This window comes from Phalacrocorax aristotelis, chromosome 3 (genome assembly GCF_949628215.1).
Source record: "Phalacrocorax aristotelis chromosome 3, bGulAri2.1, whole genome shotgun sequence".
Classification (NCBI taxonomy): Eukaryota; Metazoa; Chordata; class Aves; order Suliformes; family Phalacrocoracidae; genus Phalacrocorax; species Phalacrocorax aristotelis.
The window spans coordinates 27,708,246-27,734,084 of NC_134278.1; the positions used below are offsets into that span (position 1 = coordinate 27,708,246).

At 35.8% G+C, this 25,839-nt stretch overlaps 1 protein-coding gene across 1 annotated transcript in view; it reads right to left on the reverse strand.

Moving 5' to 3' along the window:
• COL21A1 (collagen type XXI alpha 1 chain) overlaps positions 1 to 25,839 on the reverse strand; it is a 114,253-nt gene that overhangs the window by 20,682 nt on the left and 67,732 nt on the right. The window contains exons 16-18 of the mRNA XM_075087005.1: positions 23,565 to 23,618; positions 5,229 to 5,273; positions 4,812 to 4,865 (exon numbers count right to left, since the gene is read on the reverse strand). Coding sequence (XP_074943106.1) covers positions 4,812 to 4,865; positions 5,229 to 5,273; positions 23,565 to 23,618 — 153 coding nt within the window. The remainder of the gene's footprint in view (positions 1 to 4,811; positions 4,866 to 5,228; positions 5,274 to 23,564; positions 23,619 to 25,839) is intronic.

A 25,839-nucleotide genomic window follows, 5' to 3' on the forward strand; every position in this document is an offset into this window, starting at 1 on the left:
CTATCCACACTGATCTGCAAACATACTCTAGACACGGCAAATCAGAAAATACATTTAGTATAACTAAGGTCAGGAAAGGGAGAAATAAACCCCAGTTGTCCTGGCTTCTTTTCTTGCACTTTAATTAGTAGGGCATATTTAATGCATTTAATTTGAAGAATTATAGGAAGACAACTACATGAAATCAGCACATTGCAAGAAGAAAACTTTCAGATGCAATATAGGAAAAGCTGGAGAACTTAATCTGAAAACTATGGCATGTAAAATTAAGAGAAGATCATGTCCCAAATAAAAATAAAGAACAATCAAGGACATAAAATGTAGTGTTACTCCCACATTTTCCAGAGCTGTCACTATTTATGTGGCAGATAAATTAATAAATTACTGATGTTGGCAATGTAATAGGGATATTTATTACTGAAGAAGAACTTGTTACTGAAGAATTTTCCCAAGCTTTCCATCTGTTTTTTCTGGAACAAACATATTCAGCGTGACTAATGCAAGGAAAATCCCACTGTCTTTTCTGGTTGAAATTCCCTAATGCCATATAACGCATTCAAATATTCCATGCATCAATTTCTTACTTATTTTATCAGGTGACAAAAGATACATTAAATGAGTTGACAGAAAACATGAATAAATTATTTTCAAGTGTGTCAAGAACCAGATGTTATTTATTTAAATAAAGTTTGAAGAAAACATGGTAGGTGAGTTATTTGAATAAATATATACCCTCTGGAATCCCACAGGCTTTATTATAGCTGTCAATATAGGCTTCCCTCCGGCATTTTGTTCAGCTTTGTCAGAAAGAAATAGAGCAAAGATTTCCAGCAATAGGCAATAAAAATGGTTAGAGGCACAGGTAAGAGAACAAACGTGCATGTGTTAACTAGTAGGGACATTTGAACTTCCAGTTCAGGGAACGTTTCTTCCAAATGTGATCTAAACAACTGCAATAACTGGTTCTCAAGGAAAGTTATTCTTTCCAGAGAAGATTTTTACGTGGCTGAACAAGTCCTTTAAGTTCATGAAAAGAAAATTAACCAGTGTACTCACTTTATACAAAAGGGCTTCTGAAAGCTGTAATATAGTGGTCATGCCTGTGGTAGAGTTAGGAAAGGAAGAGCTGCCGGGTAGATGCAGAGTAGCTGTATATTGTGCAGGAAGCTCCGAATGTGTCAGGTGGAGGAGTAGCCCAGAATTTGTAAAACCCAAAACTGGTTGTAGACTTTCTCTCCAACAAGACATTTGGTTTTAATTGATCATATATTTTATTAAGGAACTGCAAGCATGGAAAAAGAAGTGAGCTCTTCAATACATTTATAGACATTCATATGCCTATATCTAATCTCTGTAATCTGAAAACCAGAGTCAAGTTTTTTTAAACCAAGCATTATTCAGAGAGCAAGTTCAGGGCTCTCTCCTTTGTCTGTGGTTATCTACAGAGATAGAGAAGAAAGCACAAGGCACACACTCTTAGATCTGAATTTTCTTTGAGGAAAACCAATGAAACAAAGTGAAAACTTAAGAAAATACATAGGAAAGAAGATGAGTTCTGCCAATCATACAACTTTGAGAAGTCTATTTACAGTTTAATAACCTCCTCAGCTTCTTCAGGTGACAGTCCACATATCCATTTGGATTCCACATGACTAAGCATTACTCAGAACAATCAAAGCACCCTAAAGTAAAGTAAAGATTTGAGTGTCCTTCGTGGAATCAATGATCTCAGCACCATCTGACAAATACAGAATCAAAACCAAAAGACCACCTCAAAAATGGTGAGGTGTACTTGTGATAGAATAGACGTACATTACTGGACAGACACAGAGCAAACCTTGACTTATAGGGTGTGTGACTCCTCCCTTTGGATGTCTGAGAAACCTGACTGATTACAAATTAAGTTTAGCACCTCATTTAAGTGCAATTCATATGAAAGGTAAAAGAGAAACTTGGGAGGGGTATATTCTCTCTGAAAAATAAAGTCAGAATACTATTCAGCTTTTAGCATCGGAAGTTCACCCACCTTCTGCCTGGAGAGAAAAGGCAACCTTCACAGAAGAATCGAGAACAAATGGCCAGTGAAAAACAAGAAGTCTTCCCAAACGGACATTACATTCCATTAAATCAAGGACCCTCTGACCAAATAATCAACCAAATAATCCTATATAAAATGACAAAATCCCAAGAAATTTGGGACAAAAAAAAAATACAGACGTGCTTTCAGGGAGAGGGCAGTAGGAATTACAGATAGTGAAAGGACTTCAACTGAACTGATGCACATAATCAAAACTTTAACACTAAAAGATAATCAATAATAGCAAGAATAGAGAGAACTCAGATAAGCCTTAGGCCAAGTACATGCTCCCTTTAGCCAGGTAGGCATACGTTGCTCTTATTACCAGGAGTAATTGGAGAAGAACAGGCTCTTTCTAGAAATAAAGAACCATCCAGCATATGTGTTGTAACTGGAGCATACAGTCTTCTCTAAAACCTTTGTTGTCAGGTCTCCTGGGTGTAAGAAGAGCATGGGACTCCTTATCACCAAGCTCAGAAAATCCACAAACCAAAACTGTCTTAGCTGGCCAGATATAGGCAAAATCTGGTAAACCGCATCTGACTTTGTCTTTTGGTGATCCTTAAGACAGCCATAGAAAAGGTATAAAGCATTATCTCTCTGACTTCAACTCCAAAACTGTAGAACTCTAAAGGAAAGCAGATTGCATTTCCAGTTGAAAGCAAAGGCGACAAAATTTTGGGAAAGCCTGTTCATTAAAATGACATCAAGAGCAAATATTCCACTCCTGATTCAATATTCTAAAGAGAATGGGAACGTCTGACATCATGGTCAAGACTCATATGCGACTTGGATATCTGACAAAATAATTGCAAAATAATCTTCCCAGAAGAAAAGAAAAACCCTGTCATTACTTTGCTTGGGGATGGAAACTATCATGTTTCCAGTCACTATTTGCTTACAGTGAGCCCTTAACATGAGCTCCCCATAAACAAACTCCTCCTAAAACTCTGAATTCCAATATATCAATGTGTATTTTCTTTTCCTCTGGAGAAAAAAGACTCCTGGTTTTGGGTACCCCTTCTGTCTTAGGAGGGAAACATGCACCAGTAACAATCTGGACAGAGAAGTGCTGTACCCTGAGGAACATTCCTCCCTGGTATATAAAAGACCCTTAGGCTAGTAGTTACCTTCATACTCAGATGGTTAATTTGGCATGTAGCAACACATAGTTACGCAAGACTGCATACACCAAGATAGCCAGACATATGTGTTGCAAACCTCCATCCAAACAAGGATTCTCTTTAGAATGGGGAATGATGCAGCGAGATGTAAGCTCCAATTAATTTTGATATCAGGTCTGGCCTTATGTACTCTATAAGATGGTAACCTTAACTGGGATTTTAGAGAGATTCAGCAAGAAAGACAGAAGATCAAAAGGTCCACACTGAGATCCCGGGCATCCTTTTTCTTCAAGGTTCCTGTCACGCACCAAAATAAGGCATGAGCTACCACAACAACGGGGTTAAAAACCACTGGAGTCACTGACAGCAGTAAAGAAAGGTCTCTGAAAATATGATTCCTGTCCTGCAATGAAAGGTAGATACTGACAGTAAGCATCCTGATGACTGAGAAATGAACTTCAAATCCTTTTTAGAGAGCCACTGACTATCCTGTATTTGACCTTGCAGATGTAAGTATGAATTTCTTTAAGTTCAGAATGAGCCCTCTCCCTTTCTTCTACTTTTAGCACCTGAAACCCCTTTGTCTTTTGGAATGGATGAAATACAGTCTGATGCCTGGATGTCAAGAGGAATTTCACTACTGACAAAAAATTTTCATAAGCAAAGACCTCAAAAAGAGATGGCGTAGACAAATTGAGAGACAGACAAATTATGAAACTGAACAATACAATCTGTTAATAATTGCCAAAATCCAAGAATCTATAGCAATGTTCTCTCACCTGTTGCCAAAATATCAAAAGGCTTAACATAGTGGTGAAGACAGCAGAGAGAACAGTTCACAGCTTTCATCCACAATTTCCACACTTCGAAGATGCCACTTGGCTACAATCTTAAATTGCCATAGTCTTGTCTTTTGCTGCTGATAGAAGGAATATTGAGACCCCTAGGCATAGCTTCCATATCTAGGAATAAAATGGTCAGTGCCCTTTGTACTTACAAAGCAGATACCACTTTCTAAGCTGCTCAGTCTCTTCCATTTCATGAATGCTATCTGTTTATCTCTAACGATTTTTATGAAGCTCTATTTAGAGCATTTCCTTCTTGCTGCTATACCTCAGCTTTGTCCAGGTAATTTCATTTACTACTTCCTTTTTCCCTTCCATTCCAGACAGAATTAATTAGCAAGAGAATTACTGCTCTGCGATTAATTTTTGTACGAAGCACTATCACAAAAGCATCCTGAAATTTATCTTCAGAAACCCATTGTACACTATGACAATATTTAAGTCAGTCTTCACTTTCATAATAAATAGATTTGAGTACTTTCAAAGCTAATTCAAAGTTAATGAATGCAGCGAGTAAGTTGAGAGTAATGCATTTGCTGGATTTGTTTATCAGACGTGCAATCAGGAAATCAATGCTAAAAAGAAAAGTCAGTATATAATATTTTGAGGGCAATTCAGAGATTAGACTTAGTCTGACCACATTTGCCAACCTGAAAATGTGAGATTGCTACTGTATTTGCCATTTCCTATTTGTATGTTTATTACAATTAGAGAATGACAGCATCAAAATTATTTGTTCATAACAACACTGTTTTGCAAACTTACAGTATCCCCTGGTGACCCTTTTGCTCCTGGTTGACCTGGTGGTCCAATTTCACCCTATATTTTTTACATAAAGAGAGGAGTTCCGTGATTAATGTATGTATAGTTAACAAATTTGTTAAATATTCTGTAGTTATGCAGATTTATTTAGTTAGGATTATTTGTCAGAGTATTATGACATTAACTTTGGTACTTTAAAATTATTCATTCCTTCTGGAATAGTAGAAATAAAACCTAATGAGAGATTTTCAAACATGCCACGAAGAATTTGAATTTGGAACATGACTCCATTATTTTGCAGCATGATTTGATGTCCTAAATTCCCACTATGAAAACTCTTCTCTCAGCACAGACTGAGCCTTACTTTGGAATGGGTATATATGCAGAGGTTTTAACTGTGTTTTCAACTATTAATAATACCTTTTGTCCTTTTGCTCCTTGATTTCCAGGGATTCCAGGAATTCCCTGAGGGGGAAAAGAAAACCTTTTAAATATATGGAATAGTTTCTCCAGAAAATAATATATAACCCACCTCCGCTCCATGTACTCATAAATTTAACATTTGCCATATGATTTGGGTTCAAAATATGGGCAGGAAATTGAAAATTAAAAAAAAACACAGAAGAGAAAAGAGCTTCAGCTGGAAACATGCAAACTATTTCATATGGGGATACGATGAAACACTAATGTTCAGCCACTCTCCAGTGCTTTCCTGCCAGGAGTCCATGTCTGCTGCTGGGCAGGCTCACATATTCCCAGTTGCCCACCAAGGCTGCAGTGCTGTACTGAAAACCCTGACTGACACAGGGAAAGAAACCACTTTTCACTATCCATAAGATTTCCCACATACAATAGAGCATATCTTCTTCCAGCAAAAGTCCTGGTCAATATAGGAGTATGACAAATCCTACCTAAAATACAGTGGTTGTAACAGAACCTAAGAGATAACTGAGAGTTATATTTGATGTACGTTAGCTTCCACCTCCATAAATACTGGGACATCTCTTCCATTTCCTTAGCATCATTGCTCATTTAGCGCTACAGTATATATCACAGTTTTCTTATAGTAATAATTTAATTGAAAATAATTTCATTTTAAAACAGAACTCCATATATGCTTAAAACTGTATCTATATTCAGTTAATCTACTTCTTTACGTTTCTTTTTTAAACTATTCAAATTGATTGGACAGATACTGTTCTTACTTGTAGCATAATTAATCTGCAGCAAGAATTTGGCTTACAGACTTTACATTTTAATCTAATATTGAAATTAATATGCTGCAGTGAAAAAAAGAGGACTGTTCTAGACACCACCAGAACAAATGCATTCTGTGGGGAAAAAAATTAATGTGAATGTAATAACCTGATAGTTTCCATATGGATTACATCTGTGCAATGCTGGCTTGGAAAAGACAGTCCATTGTTTTGCAGTTTACACCCAGCTTTTAGTTAATAATGACCCCATCAAGCAGAAACACTTCATTGGTCAATGACACATGAGTTAACTATGACATCCTAAGCATTAGACAGGTCATCAAAATTCCAATGTACCTATCATTAAAAGAAGAGATCAAAGAATATAATAAAAATAATTTGCCTCATTCTGGGACTTCTGTTCACATTGCGTAACATAAGTCTTCTTGCTAAACTTTTGTCCAAAACCATCTTAGATCATTTGCACAAATAAAGAGATGGGAAATAGGGCATATTTATCACCACATTTAGGAACTTCCAGACCATTCCATGCATTCTCAGTGTAATTATTTAACAGCTCATTTCTGTAGGTGTAAAATATAAAACTGTACTATAAATACTGGTACTGTAATACAAAATAGAATTTTGTATGCTGAAAAATCCTCCCACTGGGCAGCAACCTTCTCATACTGAAAGGGTGTACCAAAGCTTTCCATGGTTACACTTCTGTGTTATTTGCTGAGAGAAGATGGTTCCACATACTTATCCAACACAGCGAATGATTTACCATTATATAAGCACGCTTAAAAGAAGAAACACAATGTCCCGCTGAGCTATGTTGAACTTTCTTGGCTAAAAGAAATTGCTGGTACAAGTCATTTAACTTTACCCTTGTATCAGTGGCAAAGGAGGATAAAACTCAAAGAATAACAATTGCAAAACTAAGTCATATTTCCTTTTTTTTCCCCCCCTTTTTTTTTTCTTCTGATTGACTCTGCACTACTGAAGCACATGGAACTTAGGCTCTTATTCCAGTGGGAGCAGATCCAGACCCTTAAAATTCTCTTCTGGCTCATTGACATTCACTCAGCTAAGAACGAATCTATCGCTTATGCTAATGTGAGTGATTCCCAGAGTACATGTGGTGGATATTTTCAGTTATTCTCCACACGTCAGTTGGCACAAAAGAGGGAGAATGAAGTGGCTAATTTGGTCATAAAGAATGTGTTTTTCCCATGAGAGTTATTTTTTTGTATAGCTTCCATGGTTCAGTAATTACAAAAACTAATTTCTGTAGGATCAGCTCCAGGATGCCTACAGAATTGAATTTGGTTTCCTTCTCATTATCTATTCCCAATCTATTACTTCCTTTTACATGAAAAATCTCTGGTTATGTCAATTAGAATTATTTGCCCTTTCCCCAGAAGACAAGGTTAAAAAGTATTTTAGATATCCTGAGTTTCTTCCCTAACTTCTAGGTCAAAAGCCAAACGAAGCTTTGGAAATGTGTCTCATTCTTAAACAGAGATTTCACATGTGGTACAAATCCTCAGAATCTGTGCATCTTTTTGTCCACCATGACTAATAAGGCACACTTAATAGGAAGTTATATTTAATAGGGTGAGAGAACATTAACTAATCTATCAAAGAAACTTTATGCTAATTATAAAAAAATGTATTCTTTAAAGCATGAGGCAAAGCAACTAGTTTTACTCCATTTGTAAGATAAAAATGTAATTTTTGTGAAGAGTATATTGTAACTGAAATTATCACAAATGCCTGTGTTTAATCAAAACTTAATATGAAACAGATTCATCATGCAATTTTTCTGCCACTAAGGGAAACACAATGTTTGGAACTACTACAAATGGGAAAACTGCCACCCACTGGGAGTAACAGAATCAATGCTATGGAATAATTCATGATTCACTGGCCTATGGAGAAAAATTGCCTTTGGGGAGTCCTTTACAAAGCTATCAAGCAACATTTTGTTCATATGAAATAAGAAAAAGGGGTTGTAATTCTAGATTTTCTTCTCTTTGTCTTTCCAGAAAACTTATTTTGCATGGGTTGTATTTATCATATATGCAGTTATAATACCAATAAAACATAGCATTACATCTCTAGCCAGAAAAGCTAAAAATCAAAGCATCTACTGCGCTATAGTGATTTCTGTCCTTATATAAGATGGACCGTCTTACGCTTCAGAATCAGTTAATTTGTTCCCCTTCTTCTTTTACATGAAATTTCATGTAAGGTTTATCCAGTGTTTATTCGTATTTAAAAATTAAGTTTATTGCAAGCCTTACCACTGCCTTAATTCTTTCAGCATCATCAATCTGACTTTCTCAATTATCTTCATTTCATTCAAATGCCTCCCTCCTTTCTCTGAAATTTTCCCTTAAATGGGAAGGCTTTCCTTACCCCATAAAAACATGTACTATTATTCATTATTTTAGCCTTAATCAGCAAGTGCTATAATCACATGAAGTTTAAAGCCAGCAAGATAACCTAGTAAAGCTAATTCCTCGGTTTAAAAACATGTCTATTCTAAAGATTCTCAACTGCAGTTTTATCTGCTGAATTTGTGCCTAAAAACTAATGTATCAGTCTGGCAGATAACCAAGATTTTTTATTTATTGAGACACTGCTGTCTTTATGCTTTATTCAGCTTCCTCTGCCCCTCTAATCATCTATCTTCCACCCTGTGTTACCTATGTGTACCTAGAAGCCTGTCAGCTTTCTAAGCTCTTGTTACAGACCTGTGGAGGCTTTGCAGGGACCTAAATGCCATGCAGGTAACTGAAATTGCCTCTGGTGTCACGGAAGGTGCTGTGGGATAGTTGATCTACCCTTTGAAAAAGACGTCAGTCTGCTCTAAGAACTGTGTCATACAGGCCAGATGTTTCAGTTGCCCTCATACAACTCAAATGGCAAATGATCTCTTTTTTTTTTTTTTGCTTGTTTGCATAAGCCTGGTGTGAGAGGTCTCTATAGGCTCAGATAGCAAAAGCTTCTGACAATGTCTTCACATTGGCTAGGGATCACAAGACACAGAAGTGTAAACTAGGATATCCAAAGGTAAAAGGAACTGTGGGTATGCTTTACTTGCAAGAAATAGCAATGCTTAGCCATGAGTCTCTGCTTCATCACAGAATGAAGCTCATCTGGGTATGCAGCTAAGTCCCCTGATGCAGTCTTGCTCAGCTACAGCCTCCACAGCTGGGACTTCAGAACACCCAAAAGCATGAATTTGTTTCTATTGTGATGATGACCTTCAATTCTGACACTTATACAATTGTGTATAAATATACTATTTTCTTCCACTTTTAGCAATTTAAAGAGATCTTCCATTCTTTGATAATACCTGGCAGACACAATGGATTTAACTGTAAAAGGAACATGGTTTCACAATCCCTGGAAAATCTTTCTTGTAGCTTTCATTAATCATGAAGTGTCTATTTTTGTTTTGGATGATATTAAACAGCTGGGGTTTTTTCCACGCAGCCCCACAAAAAAAATCCATTAAGTAAATTGTCTGAGGCCTTATATATGGATCAACTAGGTGTAAGTATTTTTATTTAAGCCACAAGCTACATTTCTCAAAATACTTTTCCCACTTTTCCTAGCTAGTATTACCAATTATTTGTATCTCCCTCATCCTTAACTTTATGCTTGCGAACAGCAGAAGAAACCATGCATAAAAACTTTTTCCAGAACAAAACAAAACAAAAGGTATTTTACTCCTAAAATTAATATTTATTAGCTTATTCTGTTCTTTATTTTCTGCTACTGTCTTTAACGTTCCCCATCTCTTCAGTGCCTGGTAGCACTTTGTTCTTCAGTACCAGCTGATAGCCCTAGCAAGGAAAGTAGGAGTTTCTAAACTACAGGTAACATACCCATTACCATAAAATTGTATCTCTGGAAGATGCAAAATTATAGAATATTTCCAAAAGCTTCTCTGTTATGGGCAAACTGTTTTGCAGTCAATTCCCCAAGGATATTGAGAGAACATTAGTATAATTATCTCATTAGTATCTTATTTTCTTAGGGTAGGTATACAAACCTGTACTTTTTCAACATACTGCTTCAAACAGGCTCCTCACTGAATACGGTACATCTGGACTTATTTTGTAATGTGTCAAACACTTGATAAATACTGTCTAGGACAAATTACTCCGGAACAGTTTTTCAAACTATTCATTCTTCTATCAATATCAAGACAGAAAGACCTGAAATAATATCATTTTTCTCTATTAAAATTTATCACTATTTTAAAAGTTATGAGAAAGCAATACTTCCTGTTTAAACAGTGAGACCTTCTGAAAAATGAAAAAAGTATTTAAAAGTAAGGTAAGCATAGACCCTTTATTTCAAAGATCATTATTTGGGGGGAGAAAAACCTACCAGCTTCTCTGCTACTATTGTTGAATATTGGTAAATATTATGGTTTATTTTATGGCTTAAGATAGCTTCTGCTTTCATATTTTATTTTGTTATGAGGATGGTCAATGAGGTTATTTTGCTGTAACTCTACTTTTTAAAAATTATATTAATTTTAAGAAACGGATCCACTGAGTAATGTTTAGAAGCTTTTGTTAAAAGGTGGTCACGTTCTGGGCTGTTGCCCATTTACACAACAAAAATTCAAACTAATGAACATTCGTAATTCAGGCAGTGAGACAAGACTCACAAAAGACTCCCAGAAAGGCACTGAGAAACTGTAATCAGAGTTTCAGTCTTGAAAAGTTCATAGGCTTTTAAAGAAGACTGCCAGAATGGTGCTGATTTTGACCCTACTCTTTCTTCAACAGGGTAAGTGTTAATCAGGGTCAGCTGAAGGATCAGGTTTAAAACAGATAAAAGTCATGACTACTGATAAAAACATGGTTTTTCTAGTGTATATGAGTTCTCTGAATTATGTTTCAATCAAATGGCTCCTTTCACTCTGAAAAATCTGCAATTCTGATTCTGGGAAGACACTAAAGGACATTACATGAATTATAGCAATAGAACAAGATTCACAAAAAATATGTCTACCCAGACGTTCCCATGATCCTGTTAAACACCTGAAAAATATGACTGTTTATGTATTACCGATCCTTATTTGAAAAAGCATACTTGATGATACACGAGAGATTTACTGGAGGTATGTAAAAAAGTACAAGTCAAGTCATAATTTGGATAAAAGTACAACAGTCAAGATACCTTTTAAAAGATTACAGCAAATCCTTGATAATCCTGATAGAATGAAAGACACGAACCCAATTTGGATAACGGATAAAACTTTCTACTGGGGAAAGTAGCAAAATCTATGTAAAAGGAATTCAGCAAAGCTGCATCTGCTATTACTGAGTAGTTGGAATTGATGACACAGAAAAATGGGCTAAATACAAAGCATTCCCACAGACATAATGAGCATCCACCAGACTAGCATAGCAGCTTTAAATTAAATGCAGGAAAGGAAAAAGGATTACCAAGACCAGAGTTTGCAAACACTTTTTTGGCAAATCAGTTCTTAAAAATGAAACATACATATGTTAAGTGTGGAATACAATGACCCCTGTTGCATTGCCAACAATGCAGACCTTGGAAAACTGTAATTTCAAAGCTGGAAATACTAATAGAAAATGAAAACCATGTATATCCTGTCACAGGCTGAAACTGGTGTCACTGTTTCTTGTAAATACCCTTCAAAACAATGTATCACACTTCTCAAATCTTTGTGGATCCAAAGGTGGCCAGAGAAAACCTGAGCTCCCAGCCCTGCAGGTGACACTGCAATGCCCTCCTTCTGCCTGCCATGCCAGGCACGAGCCTTACAGACTGTGCAAACTAACATCCACTCTGTCTAAAAAGTTTACACTGACTTCTAACAACTGACAAACTGACCCATGTTTGACACTTACATGTAAACACACTATTATCCAAGCAGCTACGTGCCTTCAAAATGTTTTAAAATTTCTTCACTACTTAAGTTATGGAGAAAAGCTTATGATGGGTCACAACCTGAGCACCTTCCACACATATGAAAGGGCAGGTTAAGGACAGCAGAGCCTCCTGGAAGAGCAGACTGCTGCTCTGCTCCTTGCACCCAGCACGCCTGGCTGTCTGACACTACAAGAACCACAGTTCCATTCACACAGGTCACACTGATAAAGAAGAACGCAATTTTCAGCCATCTTTCTGGTAGTAAGGAGCCACTCAGTTGAATTAGCAGTGAGCAGGTTTAACAACAAATCATGCATTTTTTTTCTATATGGCACATACTGTGAAACTTGTCACAGGACGTAGCAAATGAAAACAGCAAAAGATTGTTCCAAAAAGGACTGTAAAACTACTAGAAAATTGGTCCATTGCTGGCTATGAAGGAGGATAGGCCAACATGAATTTTTGGCTAAGGAAGTCCCAAAAGCTCTGACAGACAGAATCTAGCACTAAATAACAGGTTAAAAAAAAAAAAATTTATTTTCTACATACTCTTATCCATTGTCAGACAAAAAGTTCTGTGATAATTCATTTACTCTGAGTCTGCTTGGCAGTCCTTATCTGTGTTTAAGAGCTAAGAAAATTTGGTGCAGAGAATGGGATCAAATGCTTCCAGAGCACAAAGAAGGAAAATCACACCTTGACTCACATAGTATTCAGTAAGACTAAATTTAATTACTAAAACGAATTACTACAGCAAAACCTAATTTGTACAATAAGAGTCAAAGGTTGTTTCCTAAATGGTTTAATATTTCTGTAGTACAGTTCTTTGTGGAATTAGTGGATCTAATTACCTTGATTTTGCTGGTCCTGTAGTAATTTGTTCCATATTGGTCCAATATGAGTAAAACGTGTCAAAATCCTGAAGTCAATTTTTTAAAGCTTGACCTAGGAACAGGATCCCACATGCACTGCATTACTTGTGCTTCATTAGCCCAGAGTACTATTTGATTTGTGATATTTAATCTTTTTAGAACAATGCCTAAGCACAAATATACAATATTTTCAAATTATCTATCTGAAAAGAAACAGAAGCTGGGCATAACATACATAATAATGAAGACTTCCAATACAACAACATGTGCTACAAATGAAAAATTATGTATTTTCATGTTTGCTTCACATCAGCACCCTGACCACAGTTCTCAAGGAGGCTGTTACTCAGACCTTCTGAGGACATAGGTACAGCAAATCTTTTCTCTGGCTTGTCCCATATGTCGAAGGAGAATGATGGCTAGCAAAAAAAACTGGCTACCCTGTTACTACCCTGTTGAAGTTGGATCAGAAGAAGGAAAGTCAAACATCCTTTTGGTAACCCTCTTTCTACTTGTGGTTAAGTAACTCACCATAAAAATATTGAGAAGCACAGAATAGAACAGCAATGGGTAAATGAAATCAACTGAAGTAGTAAATATTTATGGCTGCTACATTCTGAGTGTCTTCTTCATTCATAGCCTACTGCCCATGTTTGGTTTCTAAGTATAGCAATCAGCTGAGGGAAGTTTCTGTTGGGTGTCCAGAGTCACTGGAAGCTCCAGCAGATATTTACCTAAGCTGTAAATCAAAATCCTATTTCCTAGTGTTCATAGCTTATTAGGAAAGGAAGATAGACATATTTAGGGGCTGTGTTAAAGGCATTCAGATGTCTTTTCTTTTGATTATTCTCTAGCATGAACATTAACAGAGATAGAATTCATACCAAGAAGAGTGCATTTTCCCTAGAAACCTGAAATACCACGTCCCTGTGCTCTATGAAGCAACACCTGAATACAACTAGGAATTTGTCCTTGAGCTATACTACTAAAATTCAGATCACACTTTGTATTACTGTTATGTCAAAACACAATGACACAAACCAGTGACAATCGATAATGTGTGTGCCTAAAAATGAAATGTGAAATTGCACACACAAAGAGAAATTGCATTGTGAAGCATTAGCTCCTGTAGCATTGCCCGTGATGACATGGAATTACCAATATCTGATTTTTGCATTTATACACCATAAATGGGGGGGGAAAACCCTACATACACTCTGCTTTTATTCACCATAAATGATAATCTTAGAGCTAGAACTATGTTGTCTGGCAAATATTTAAAGATTCAAAACATTTCCATTTTGTAGCATATGTTAAAACAATGCCAAAAAATCCAGATCCATCTTGATTTTTCTGTAGTTCGCTTCTGAGACCTGACAAAATGAAGACCACAGTAAGCACAGTACTTACTGATGTGCCACTTAGGACAGGCATATATTAATTACATATTCATGCATTTCACAGTCTAACATAGTCTAACATACCTAACACTTTCTGTGTTATTGAAAACAGCTGCTGAGCAATAATCTTGAACACAATTGCTGTGAATTACAGATGAAAGCAATGCAAAAATTACATTCTTATTTAAAATCTGGTAACTTAATATGTTCTATGCCTTGTATTTTTGCATATCAACTACTGCCTAAATGACCATTTATTGTTACTAAAAATATTTTTACTTCTATTAGTACAGATACTAGAACTGAGGTATTTTATATCCTACCTCTGTAATATGTGTGAAAGAAGAAAATTAGCATAGACAAATACACAGATAATAAAGCTGGCATCAATGCAAAAGATCTTGCATATTCCTTACTTGTAACTCCTCTGCCACAATCCACAAGTGGGATGTTTACTCTACTGGTTGTCAAATATTTTCTCATTTGCAAAAGCACTTTTTTTCATTTTTTGCTCTCTCTTCCCAATAAACTGCAAAACTGTTACTTCAATGATTTCAAATGCTTTGTCATATCATATTTTGGTTAAAAGTTGATGCATATATGACTAAGTAAGTCCAAAATCATGTGATGATACTGCCACCCAATAGGGAATGCTGGGTGCTTTGGCCGTCAAAAGTTCATTCAAATTCCTTAGTATTTCACCATGCATATATTTATTTTCCTGGTCCTAGGCATAATGTTTCTGTTGAGGAATATACAGAAACCATTTTGTTAAAGGATGTAATTTCCAATGTGCTTTCTATATTACTGGAGGATTTGACAGTGTCTTGAAGTGCTCCTTAAAAACTGAGAGTTAAGAAGGAAACTGTAAGGCAAGAATAATGGAAAGGTGCTGCTGTTTCAAGATTAATTAGCACCAGTGAAACATTTACAGGAAGTATAAACACCAACCTTCCTGGCACTAAAAGGGCAGACATCAGGCCAATACACCACACATACCAGTCCAAACGTTCTCTTCAAGCTTCTCCTACTTCAGAAAAGCCTTCCTTGAATGTATGAAATTAGCACACAAGTTCAGGAATGCCCTAAGTATTATTATTATTTATATCAGGTGGATCCAAAAGAATGCAAATGAGTCCTCTTTTAAATATCACATATCAAAGGAACCGATTGTTAATCACTTAATGCATACCTATTTCATACCAGTTTTATTATATAACTTTCAAAATCTTTAGCGGTTATGCTCTTCTTAGCATGGTGAATTAACCCATTATGCCTGGAAAGTATTAGATCAGATCAAATTAGATTAAACACTTAAGGAAACACATAGTTTCATACATTTACAGGGAAAATAAAGAATTACTAAAGAACTTCTAAACTTTCTAACTAAAATCAGCTACCCAGACAGAGCCAAACTAGATTCACACACAGAGAGATTATATATAGTTTTAATTCTTTAACCTAAGCCGATTCAGCAATGACACACATTTTTAACTGAGATTTGGGAGTAAATAAATTTCTGATAAACTTTACAGGATCAATTTATGGTTGTTTGGATTTGTCCATTCAACTCTTCAAAAATCTACACTTTATCAAGTCCAGTAATTTTTAGGAATGCCTTTTATTTGACTCCAAGCAATAGTATGTTAGCTAATATACATGAAATGTATCTGTACATCATTTGCTCAAAATAACAAAAAACTCACGGGAAATGCTTTTGAATGATAATCTGTTATAGTAAGCTGACTTTTTTCCACTTGAAAATACATTAGAAGTCAAATTGTATAGCTCTAATGTTCAAATACTGATAAACCATCTCTATAGAAAGGTCCACTGCAATATTCATACTAAGAAGATCTAGTTTCTGGTACTCAGAAAGAAGGTAGTGATGTTTATAAGCATGTGCATATTGCTATCTCTGCAATTTATGTGAATACCTCCAGTCTCCTCAATGCAGAAGCATTTAAAATGGCATTTACATGTATTTTTGAGTAATATGAACACAAGAGGAGATATCTGATGTGTACTGCATACACCCACACTGCCAAGTTGATTCACTCTTAGTTTCATACCAGATCTCTAGACTCCATCTTAGCCATGCTGAGAACATGACAGCTGAAGGCTGAAGATGCAGTAGGAAGTGAAAATGATCATTCCTTCAGTGGGAAAAACCACAGGTGGAACAATGTGTGTCACAGCTCTTACGCTACAGACAGTATAAGCTTATGCCAAAGCACTTCACCTGGGAATTAAAGCTTACTTGCTAGTACAGATAACTAAGACCAAGTTTAAAGTCTCTACATGAAAATTTCCAATAAATATCCCAAATTATGTAAATCCACTGAAGAAATTACATTCTTCAGAAGAGTTTGTGGTTCCATGTATAAACAGGACTAGTTCATTGGAATAACTCACAGAATACAAATAAATAAGCACTATCTCCAATTTTGTGCTTAGAAGATAGTTACTGCACTCTTTAACAAAGCTGCACCTTCAAGTGTTTGCTACAGGACAATTCTTTCAGAATTACAGCTTTAACAGATTTTTAAGTTTATACAAGATTAACAAATTATTAAGAGACATTTTAACAAATGACAAACATCTGTTTATTGTAATACAGCTCAGCAAGTCAGCAGGGAGATTTTAAATTGGTACAACACATTGGTCAGAGGTATTTCTATCGCTATGTTTACAAACCAGCTGCAATGGAGGAGGAATGCTGGTATGAAACTTCTATCAGCACACGAATTAGTAAGAAAAGTGCCAGCATAGCCATAAAAAGGCGACTACAGCATACAAGCATAAAACAGACTACTCTGAGTACTGTTTATAACTATTTATAGCACACACCAATCACGTCCATAACAGGCTTACAACTACAGCTTCTTTTGTATTTCCTTATATCTTTTAAGAAACTGCCTTTATTGACATTGCATCTATAAATAGTCTTAAAAGAAATGGCAGCAAGGTATGTCACCTTCCCTCCACTTGATTTTCCAAAGTTACCAAATTTGAAATGGTACTAACTGAAAAAATAAAAAAAAAAAATACTTTCCTAAGTTTATGCAGGCAAAATAAAAACAAAAAAGACACTATATAATTATAGAAAATTAATATAATTAGTGTAATTGCATAGTGTGTCAAGACAGAAGTTTAAAAATTACAAATCACGAGGAACAGACAGAAAGTGAGAATTAGATGGGAGACAACTATTAGTTTGACAACTTAGAAAAGCAGGCATTGTTTTCCAAGTTGCATTAGGCCAGTGGGTCCAAGTTTATTACAGCATTTATTGTGGCCCCAGTCCAGACTGACTTCAATGGGAATCCTTCCATTGACTTCAACATGCTTTGGATCAGCAACTATGCCGTCATGTCTTATGTCATTTTTGTCAACTGGGAATAATTGAGTAGTTCAGACTAGACTGCCTGAAGTTCCAGAAGTCCTTAATTACCTGTTTCTTTACAGCACTGTTCTCATATTTGTCTTCTTAATAGCAATTAACTCTGCTGAAAAGGTGGTATGGAATGAATTTTGTTAAAATAACTTGTCAGTCAGAATGAAGATGATAACCTAGGTTGCAAACAAATTCTGTTAAAAACGTATACAACCAGAGGACATAAAAGTTATTATTTGCACGAAAACCTGCATTCAGTCTAAACAATGTGGTGGAGATTACAGCAAGCACTCTGTAATTAAAGAATGGTTATTGAAACCATTGTGCTGTCCCCTTTCCTCAAGACTAACAACACCTGTTATAGTAGCTCCAGCAACGAGAAAGTCATCAGCAAGACTCTGCCCTGTCTAATCCAACAATTCAGAAATTAGTAGAAGAAATAAAGAATGCTAACACCTTTGAAAAGCAGGCCATCACTCTTCCAAGTTCAGCTGCTACTATCAAGGCATCTCAGACTAGTGGAAAAGCGTGAGTATTAGATTTGAAACTGTGAAATTTGATAAGCTCACAACAACCAATTCGCTGACTCTCCTGATTGCTTTTGTCTTAAAGACTGACAGGAAATAATTTCTTCTAAATATATTACTTATAAAGAGAGTGTTATTTTATAGCAGTGCCTACTTTAAGACAATATTAAACTTGAATGAGTATTTAGTATTCTATGAAACATCTTCACAAGTATTAAATCCACACAGCACATGATCTTTTGAGAAGATATAAACGTTGAGTAAATGGCACCTTATTAACTAAAACTGGTACAAACCAACATAACATCAACATAAAGTGCATCAAGCAAAGCATATCATTGTGATCACAGAAAAACATTTGTGCTTACATGTGGTGTAAGTATTTCACTTCCACTTATCTCAGCCAGTGGTCATCATCTGTTTCAGTCAACACTAACACACTATGCTGCTCCTTCTATTTGTGAAATAGGAAGATAGGACTGACAAAGTGTTCACACACGATGCTGCATTCTCAAATATGGTTGTTATCAGAAACAACTCTGCAGATACAGTTCATAAATATGACCACTAAAAGCAAAAAATTTGAGGTATTTTATTAAAGTTGAATAGTAGCTTTCCTCCTGAAGAGACTAGCATAGCTCGTACACTCCACTGTCTATTGCAAAGGTTTTGACTGAATTTTAAATTTTCTTCCATGAGTAGTTCACAACAATTACCAAATCTTCCGTTCCGTTCCGTTCACAGCCCCATCCTATTCCACAGGTAACTGGCTACCTTCCCTCTCACATGGGCTACCTAACTTAACCAAGTTAAATGTACAGAAATAATGTTAAAATTACTTTCCAGTTCTGTTGTAGACTGGAAGGGGCACTGGAACGCCTTAAAACTTGCACATCTCCTCTAACTATATTAGACAATCTTACAAAAAATGTTCTTTACACACCATTCATTCATTTCACATTCTTCACTCAAATGCAGTGGTTGTGGTGTTAATATTTCTCTCCTCAGTGATTCTCATGAGAATATACACACGGCTAGAGGAATAAAAGGGTACAACTGAAATGAAAGAAAATTTCGTTGCAGCAGGTAAATACAGGCAAAATATAATTTTTCAGAATTTCCTCCATTCTCAAAATATTTGCTTATTTATATACGTCAGTTTATGAAATGACAGTTGGTGATATAATATGTGTAAAGCTGTACTGAAGAAGAAAGTTCATTAGAATCAGCTACATTTACATTTTAATAAGTAAATAACATTATTTCCTATATTATTATTCTGGTTGGCTGCCAGGCATTTGTTCCGAGAACAAGATCTCTAAGGGGTGTTGTCAGTATACAGACAACACAATTGTTAGTAGTTCTGTGGTTTGTGTCTGTTTTTTTCATAGCTTCCTATGCAAAGAAAGACAAGAGGCAATACTGAACACATGACTATTTAACAAGCCATCTTGCCTCAAGGTGTTTCACTCTAAGGGCTCCCCTAAAGCCAATTTGTTCACAGGGAAGAGATCTGGAAAACTGTAGAATAAGGGAAAGGGAGAATATTTCATGGCACACAGAAGAAAAACCCACCAAAAAAATATTTTGTTCTGCATACTACCATATAACTAAGTCAGGAATTTTCTTTCCTTGGTTCCAGTTTCTATTAATCTCAGCACGGCTATAGATCCAGTAGAACTACATTAACTTTAGGTTTGCTTTCCAAAGATACAGGCTGCCTGGCTATATCAGTTTCTATGTTGTATTTTAAAGATTTCTGCTTTAAGAAGAAAAACACAGCAACTTCTGTTGGAGATTTCTATATCCTTAATGTATCTTGAACATGTTTCAAAAAGAATTCTGCTACCATACCCTAGCATAAAAGACACATTTTTCAGAGGATGCATTGATCTACATCTAGCATTCCTGATGCAGTTATAAGAGATCAACAGACAAACCAGGAGTACAGGTATAACAGTGGGAAGCAGGTCAGAAGCTGAAAGCCATATTATGCTGCTATTGCTGGCACAAATGAGGCCACATCTGAGGTCTTGTGATGTGACCTAAATATTAAGGGCAAACTCTACCATTTTAAGTGTTTGCAGCTGTATTTCTGAAAAAATGTGATTTCTGGAGAATAAACATGAGCAGTTGCAAATGTTCAGACATATTTCTTGTGGCAGGACAGCATATGCTAGGCCTAGAATAGTGCTATAAATGTACTGCCAGCTTCACACACAAGCACTCACTTCAGGGCTTCCATCTGCATGACTGTAAACACAAGGAGAAGTCTAACACAGCTTCCACTGAATCCGAACTCTGACAAAACTCTACCTATGTTGAAAAGGACAGCTGGACTGCAATTAAGCTCAAATAAATCTTGATTTATTCTATCCTTTAGACAGTTGGCCCCTCAAAAAACTTATTTATCAAAACAGTCTGTCATCAGTAAGATAGATGACTAGCCATTAAACTACTTAAGTGACAGTGTGGCCTATCTTCGTCATCAGTAAAATGAGCTTGATTACTAGCTTTACTAAATGCTATCTAAATTCTTCTGTCCATACTGTCAAACGTTATTCTTACACAGAGTCAGTAGGATTGGGTGGCCTGGCTAACTTAAGTTCCAAATAGTACTACTGAGGGAAAACAACCACATAACTTGGAATTATTTACTTAGCTTTACAACCTACTTTTTCCTGTTCATAAAATTGGTGATTAATAAGAGTAATAATAAACCAGAAAGTATGCTGTCCAGAAAATAACCACACCTCTTGGAGGCTGGAGGCAATGGGAGTTTGGTTCAGCTGTCCTCTCCATCCTATACAGTTGCATCTCAGATCTCGTCTCAAGATGCATTCATTTTGCAACCATATATTTTTATTTGCTAAAGCAAGCAGGACCATGAGACAGCTGTTTTTAAAAAGACCAATTCAACAAATTAGGCCATGTCTAACACTAATGTGGCTGAATGGAAGAAATAAAGACTGTTTGCATAAATGTTTGTGTGGGTGGGGTATCCATGCAACTTGCTGAGCTGTCCCAGGGCCGCAGTTGTGTCTGGCTGGTTAACGATGTGGAGTCAACAGTTTCAACAGTATCATCCAAGGCCTGTCTTGAGCTTAGGCAGCCTATTTCGCTATCACAGGTTGGGCACAGCACAGTCCTAACTCCTAGGGTATCCCACCAGAGAAAGTCACACTCAGAAGAGGAGCAAAGAGGAGGCACTTATACATTATATATTAAATACACATTGGAGGAACAACAGAAAAAACAGGAGCAATAAGTTGCACAAGACGTCCCTTTTTCCATGGGATGAAAGCCAACTACCCTTTTCTTGAATAGGGGAGCCCACATATCCCATGGCTGATGATAGCTTTCATTTTGCACAGGCCAAGCACACACTTTTACCACAAAGTTGCTGCAGCGAAATGCCCTTTGCACCTCCTCCAGGCTCTAAATAGATGGAGCACCATGTCTGCACATGCAGTCTGGTGCTACACCAGCAATAGAGGGAGATGAGCAGATATGACTAGGTGTCTTACATTTCCTACTGGTTACCTTGAGGCAATTCCCCAGTCAGTATGTAGACTTTCTGCTCTTCAGAAGAACATACACTGATTATAAATGAAGCATATAGTGCAATCTGGCTTGCCCTGTTAGGATTGTATAAATCTTTTGTAGTTGTTGGAAGTCTTCCTATATAATATTTTATGATGAGTTTAAAAGAATTCTTAGTGATTTTAATGTCTTAAATCTGCCACTTCATTTCCCTTTAAAGCAAAAGTATGGGACTTAAATAATGGGTTAACATTGCTGTTTAAAACATTATATTGCAAAACATTTATATTCATTTTAAACCAAAATATATTTCTTTAGTAGATATAGGTCAGACTTAACCAAAGCTATCAGATCAGAAAGCTGTTAAAGTATTAAATACTTAAGTTTTCCCTAGGTCAGAAATGCCTCCTCCTTCCTATTTTTTAGATTAATTTAAAAAAAAATCACAATGATTAACATTTTTTTCTAAGAATGAAAAGAGACAAAATAAGGCTCACGGACAACAACAGAAGTCTTGTTATTATCTCAATATATTTGTTATGGCGTACTAACTAACAATATACCAAAACCTCTTCATTTGTATTTTACGGTTTTAAATTCATACTCACTTTCAGTCTTTCTTACATCTGAAGATACCATAGATTGTAAAAGGTTAATCAATTTCAGAGTTATTTGGGGCAGAAAAAGAGGAACAAAACAAAGCCAAGTGAGGAATTATGTGTGTCCTTCACTTAAGCCAGCCAAGTGGGAAGAAAGTCTCTTGGGAATGATCGCCCAGTGTTCTGTAGTCTACTCAGAGTGTTTTATGAGCTTTTGGTGAATATATAAAAAATTAAATGAAAGAACATGAGAATTTTTCAGCTGGGAGTGTGATTTCCATCTCTTAGTTATCAAAACTCTCTACCAGATTTCAGTACCATGTAACACATACTGCCTCACGCTACATTCAATACCATAAAAATTTCTGAATATATAAAGCTGTATCTCCTCAAATTACAATACAAAATGTAATTCAGAATGTAATTCATCTGGAAGGCAGTGTTCCACCAACTGAGCTCCATTTACTGCTCTTGGCCTACAGAAGAATTACTGATGATTTGAAGACAGCTGGCACTCTATCAGCACTCAAAGCTTTCAGGTATTACTACAGATATCTTGGCTTCTCTGCTTCGAGCAAAGTCTGGTGGCCTTAGGGAGCCAAATAAGGAAACAAGCAGGACAAAGCCTAACTATCACAAATAAAGAGAAGGAAAAATGAGCTGCCCTGAGGGGGTTGCTCAAACACCAGTAGAGGAACAATGACTTTGGAAACCTGCAAAACAAAAATGCAGCAGCATGTTCCCCAGCTAAGAAAGAACAGAGATACAGATAACATGGACAGTGTAACAAGATGCAAGGAAGTAAAAGACCAATAAAACTGGACAAAGGAGAAGGGGAGGTATATAGTGAAAAAATAAACTTTAAAAGTGCAATTAACAAGTATATGAAAGAACATATACCATGTTGCAGAAATGAGAGTTAAAACCACCCAGAATCTTCCCTTCTATAAATAATTATCTATATCTAACCATACCATCCTAGCAACAGGAAAGAAGTCAGTAATGAGACAATTTTATAACATATATACAAATCGGTATATATAACCGCAATACAGTCAAGAATCTTTTCTTTTAAGGCATCTTTGACTTTAAAGGCTTGTTTATTTGTTTTACTAAATCCAAATTTAAAATGAACACCAGAAAATAGAAAAGCACTTTTACAAAAACGGACATATCAACCAATTCAAATCAACATGGATGATACATGAAGCACAACATCCATTAACAAAAAAAACCCCAAAACAAACAAATCAGTACATAAAGATGTGTCAACAATTTAATCACTTACGGGCTCTCCCCGATGTCCTTCTACACCAGGAGATCCAGGCTGTCCAACTTCTCCCTTTAAAATAAAAAAGACTGTCAAATAAAATATTAAAAAAATACCTTCTTTGCATAATAAAAATTATTATTTCAAATAGTAAATTTTATTTTAAGTAAACTGTAAAACTAATACAGATGATCACAACTTCATCAAACAAACATCTCTTAAAAACAGTTTCGAACACAGAAAGAAGAGTTGTCAATCCAATATTCCTGTCTGTTGCTGTGTCCAACAGACAGCTGTCAAACAGATTACAAAAAGATGAACGAGACAACTGTCTTTTGAATCAGAACAGTAATTACTGGTTGGAGAAGCTCATAAAAGAGTAATAAATTGCTATTGTCTACTTGTTAGTACAACTAATAGTCTGAAAACTATTTCAAAGCACTCCAGAATACAGCAGTATCAGATATAATCAAATCTTTATGTCCTTACTTAAAAAAATGTATGACACAAAAAACGTTCTGAAATTTTGAAGAATAATTCCAGAAATAAAATCACATGGAACAAATGCAAAGACCAATTAATATATATATATATAAATAATCTGATAATAATTAACTTTAAATTACAAAAACTGGACTTGAAGTAACCATGGGTAGTATCTGGGTTTCAAGCCATCCTTTTTTCCCACATTCTTTCCCAAGAATGAATATTGTAAGAAAACAGGAACGCTCCAGGAGAAATTTTATTCAAAGACAGCCTGTTTGTTACTGCTCTGAATTCGATTACAGACCTAGAATGAAGCAATGTTTTATAGCAAGCAGATATTGAAGTCAAGCTGACAAAATATTTGAATGAAGAATATGGCTTCTGTTTAACTATTATATCATAAAATGAATAAAAACTGAGTATATCATATTTTTGTACTACAATAATTAAATTAAGAAAATAGTCAAGAAAATGTCTTTCAGTTTAAGTGTACACAGGTTCACACAACTAATATTCTGAATTACCTGTATATTGTTTACAAGCATAAAAACAGACCAAAATATTCTCCAAATTCATGCTTCATCGACATAATACTTCACTCTAAAGGGCCACCAGTGACAGTTAAAATTCTATGTTAAACAACTGCAACTATTACCTGTCCATGTTATCAAATACCAGAGAGGAAAAAAACCTATTTTTTTCTACTTTCTATAGTACTAGAGAATAAATTTCTCCACCAATTTAGCAGAAATATCTGTGTGTGTATATATATATATGTTGAAAATAAGGCAGGATTCATTTGAAATAAATTCATGTAGGTAACTAAGCTCCTAACACAGCCAACAAGTCTAGTCAAGACAGTTGATGGAGCCTTGACTCAGCTGACCAGCCACCAGGAGCTCAATTTCATTGCCTGCACATAGACATTTGGTCATATTTGAGATATCCAAGGGTGTCTTGTCTGGGTTCCTACTCCCACTCCAGAAAGGCACTGGCTTTCCATAGGAGTTATGTCATGTTTGTCAGCTCCCTTAGGATGCTCTGGACATTAATGCATCTCAAATGCACCAGATGCTTTTATGTAGGCAACTAAACTGGTACCTACAAGTCTGCCGCCTTTGAGCTGAATTGCTCTCCAGACTCCCCTGGCATTACCAGTTTGAACTCCATTGACTTTAACAGCAACATAGGTAGCTACTATGTCCATAGACACAAACCTAGCTGAGTGTTTTAAGACTGTTAAATTGTCTTTGCCTGACATATTTGCAGGTGTCAGAGATACATGTTTTTATAAATATATATTAATAATGACAACTTATAGGCAGTTATCAATGGGATTTGAAGATCAAAATGAAATTAATGTAGGAGCATTTAAAACTAAACCAAGTAACGAACAAAAAGTCCTTCAGTATCATAGAAATAATCTGCTGTTGGTTGCTGAAGTTAACTTCAGAAAAATGAGCAATAAGAAAATATTTTTTTTCCATAATTAAGAATTACAACTTCTTCTGCCAGCATATTTTAACAGTGTAAACTTAAGGGCAGTTTAAAAAAAAAGTACACCTATTTGACATAAAATAAAGTTATTCCATTACCTTTTAGCACAGTCCAATTAGGCCTTCCAAAGAGAAAAAATAATATAGGAAATATTGAATTTACCTACTGTAACAGTTAAATTGTATATGTACTTTTTAAAGGCTGTTATTTTAGATGTGTTCCCGTAATAAATTTTTGAATTGCAGGATGATAAGTTATACATTGAAGTTGGGCAATTTTCAGAATAACAGTACTGTAGTGTTGTAAGTGA